This window comes from Gracilinanus agilis, unplaced genomic scaffold, assembly GCF_016433145.1.
Source record: "Gracilinanus agilis isolate LMUSP501 unplaced genomic scaffold, AgileGrace unplaced_scaffold1157, whole genome shotgun sequence".
Classification (NCBI taxonomy): Eukaryota; Metazoa; Chordata; class Mammalia; order Didelphimorphia; family Didelphidae; genus Gracilinanus; species Gracilinanus agilis.
In genome coordinates, this window is record NW_025341998.1 from 1 (window position 1) to 2,524 (window position 2,524).

The 2,524-nt window shown below is 61.4% G+C and overlaps 1 protein-coding gene across 1 annotated transcript; it reads left to right on the plus strand.

Moving 5' to 3' along the window:
- The first annotated feature begins 97 nt into the window (after positions 1-97).
- Positions 98-2,207, plus strand: HSD17B10 (hydroxysteroid 17-beta dehydrogenase 10). Its single transcript, XM_044683037.1, has 6 exons — positions 98-183; positions 533-697; positions 870-1,034; positions 1,187-1,315; positions 1,399-1,507; positions 1,896-2,207. The coding sequence occupies exons 1-6, from the start codon at positions 148-150 to the stop codon at positions 2,084-2,086; spliced, it is 795 nt and encodes a 264-aa protein (XP_044538972.1). The 5' UTR covers positions 98-147; the 3' UTR covers positions 2,087-2,207.
- The last annotated feature ends 317 nt before the right edge of the window (positions 2,208-2,524 follow it).

The following is a 2,524-nucleotide window of genomic DNA, read 5'->3' on the forward strand; positions in this document are numbered from 1 at the left end:
CGGGGCGCGGCGGCCTTTCCCCTCTTAGCTCTTCCTTTGCTCCACCCCGTGCTGGGTCTCGACCAATTAGCGGCGGGCGCTCAGCCCCTCCCCCGTACTTTGGCTCCCTGGCTCGGGTGGCGTGCGAGAGGCTGCGGCGGCTGACCAATGGCGGCGACCACGCGCGGTATCCGGAGCCTGCAGGTGCCCGGTGGAATGGGGTGGGCGAGGGAGGGCGCCTCCTCAGTTAAGGACCTCCAAAGCCTGATCTGTTTGGGGACCTTTGGCTTATGACCCCACGCCCGCGCCCGCGGCCTATCCAACGGGTGACCTCGCTTAACCTCAGTTTCCCCCTCTGTAAACCGGGCGTTCTGCGGTTCCCAGTAATGGAAATCTTCCCGGCCCCGGTGACCGATTGAATGGAACCGCTCCCTCCCCTTCCAGCCAGGGATGGGACCCACGCGGACCAAGGGCCTCCCAGAGTGAGCCAAGGGACTTGGCCAAGGTCACAAAGATAGCAGCCCATCCGGCCCTCACCAGCTGCTTCTTGCAGGGCATGGTTGGCATCGTGACAGGTGGTGCCTCAGGCCTGGGCTTGGCCACCGTCAGGAGACTGGTTCAGCAAGGGGCCCGGGCTGTCATCGTGGATTTGCCCCACTCATCCGGGGAGGCGCTGGCAAGGGAGCTGGGGGCTCCCTGCACCTTTGCCCCCACTGATGTAAGTGAATCCGGACCCCCTTTTCGGAAAGGGCCCGCCCAGCCTCCCCAAAGAATAAAGGCAGAGTCATCTGCCACAATCCTGCATCCTTCCTCCTCCTCCCCCCCCCTCCCCAGGTGGAGGCGCTGGGGAGGCCGTAGAACAGCCTCCCCTCCTTCGTCTTCCTGTCCAGGTCACCTCTGAAACCCAAGTACAGGCCGCTCTGACCTTGGCCATGGAGAAATTTGGCCGAGTGGACATTGCCGTCAATTGTGCAGGCGTGGCAGTAGCCTGCAAGACATTCAACTTCAAGAAGGGTGAAGCCCATTCCCTGGAGGCCTTCCAGAAGGTGATCCAAGTGAGTCCTCTGAGCCCTCCCTCCGGGACCCCAACTCTGGAAACATTCTGAACCCAAATCCAGCCACTTGGCAAGTTCTTAAGGCAGGCTTCGAACCCAGGGCCTGCCCACTCCCCAAATGCCCCACACTGAATTCCTGCCCACCCCGGCAGGTCAATCTAATCGGCACCTTCAACGTGATCCGCCTGGCCGCTGGGGAGATGGGGAAGAATGTCCCAGATGAGGGAGGTCACCGGGGCATCATCATCAACACAGCCAGTGTGGCTGCCTTCGAGGGCCAGGTATGTATGTATGCCAGTCGGGCTCCCCTCCAGCGTGCTGATCCTGGGGAACGGCCTACTCACTTTTCACACTTTGTTCCCAGGTTGGCCAGATTGCATATTCGGCATCTAAGGGGGCCATCGTGGGGATGACCCTGCCTGCAGCCCGGGACCTGGCCCCCGTGGGGATCCGCGTGGTCACCATCGCTCCGGGTAGGGTCAGGTTCCGGCTTCTCACCAAGTTCCTCCCCTGCTGTCGGCCCCAGGACGGGCAGGCTTTCAGCTTGTCTCGGTGTACCCTAAAGAGGCCATCGTGTGCTCCGACCCCCCTCGTTTGCGAGAGGAGGAAACTGAGGGTCAGGAAGAAGAAAGGACTCGGGCCAGATCAGAGCTGGCTGGGCGGGGGAATTTCTTAAACCCTCCGCGTTCACATCCAGCCTCAGACACATAAGCTGGGTGCCCCCGGGGAAGCCCCTAACCCTCTGTCGGCCCGTTACCTCAGCTGTAAAATGAGGCTCCCGCCCGCCCGCCCGCCTCCCTCCCCGGGTTGTCATGGCGCTTGCCACACGCCAAGGATCAGACGCCCATTGTTATTTTCCAGGCCTGTTTGAGACCCCACTCCTGTTGGGACTTCCTGAAAAGGTCCGCTCCTTCCTCGCCCGTCAAGTGCCTTTCCCTAGCCGCCTGGGAGATCCAGCAGAATATGCCCACCTCGTGCAGGCCGTGGTGGAAAACCCCTTGATCAACGGAGAGGTGATCCGTCTGGACGGAGGTATCCGCATGCAACCCTGACGCTGGAGGCTTTGGATGGCGGCCCTGGCCTCCCTCTGGCAGCGGGGGCACCATTCCCTCCCTCGGCCTTTGGTTTCTTAACTTACCTTCAGTGCCTAATAAAGAGCATTTCCGTAGGGCACCAGCGCCTCTGGGCTCTGTGGGACAGTGACGGGGCTGAGGCTCAGACAATGATGGTGACACGGTATAGCTAACTACTCAAAGTCACTTTATTTCCCCACAGAAAGAAGCTTGGCACACCTGCCCTCACGGGACAGGTTGGCCCAAGTCTCAAGGTTAGGTGGCCCAGCTCAGCGGCTGCTGGTGTTGAACTGGAGGTGGAAGTGGGCCGTGGGCTCGTTGGTGTACACCACTTTCTCCAGGTAATCCTTCCTGAAAGGCAAGGCTGACAACATCAGCCCCGGCACCCCCACCCCCACCGGCACCAGCCCCCCAGCC

Coding starts and splice junctions, on each gene's coding strand:
- HSD17B10 (XM_044683037.1), top strand. CDS start 148: ATGGCGGCGACCACGCGCGGTATCCGGAGCCTGCAG. Junction 1,035..1,186: donor CCTTCCAGAAGGTGATCCAA/GTGAGTCCTCTG, acceptor CCACCCCGGCAG/GTCAATCTAATCGGCACCTT. Junction 1,508..1,895: donor CGTGGTCACCATCGCTCCGG/GTAGGGTCAGGT, acceptor GTTATTTTCCAG/GCCTGTTTGAGACCCCACTC.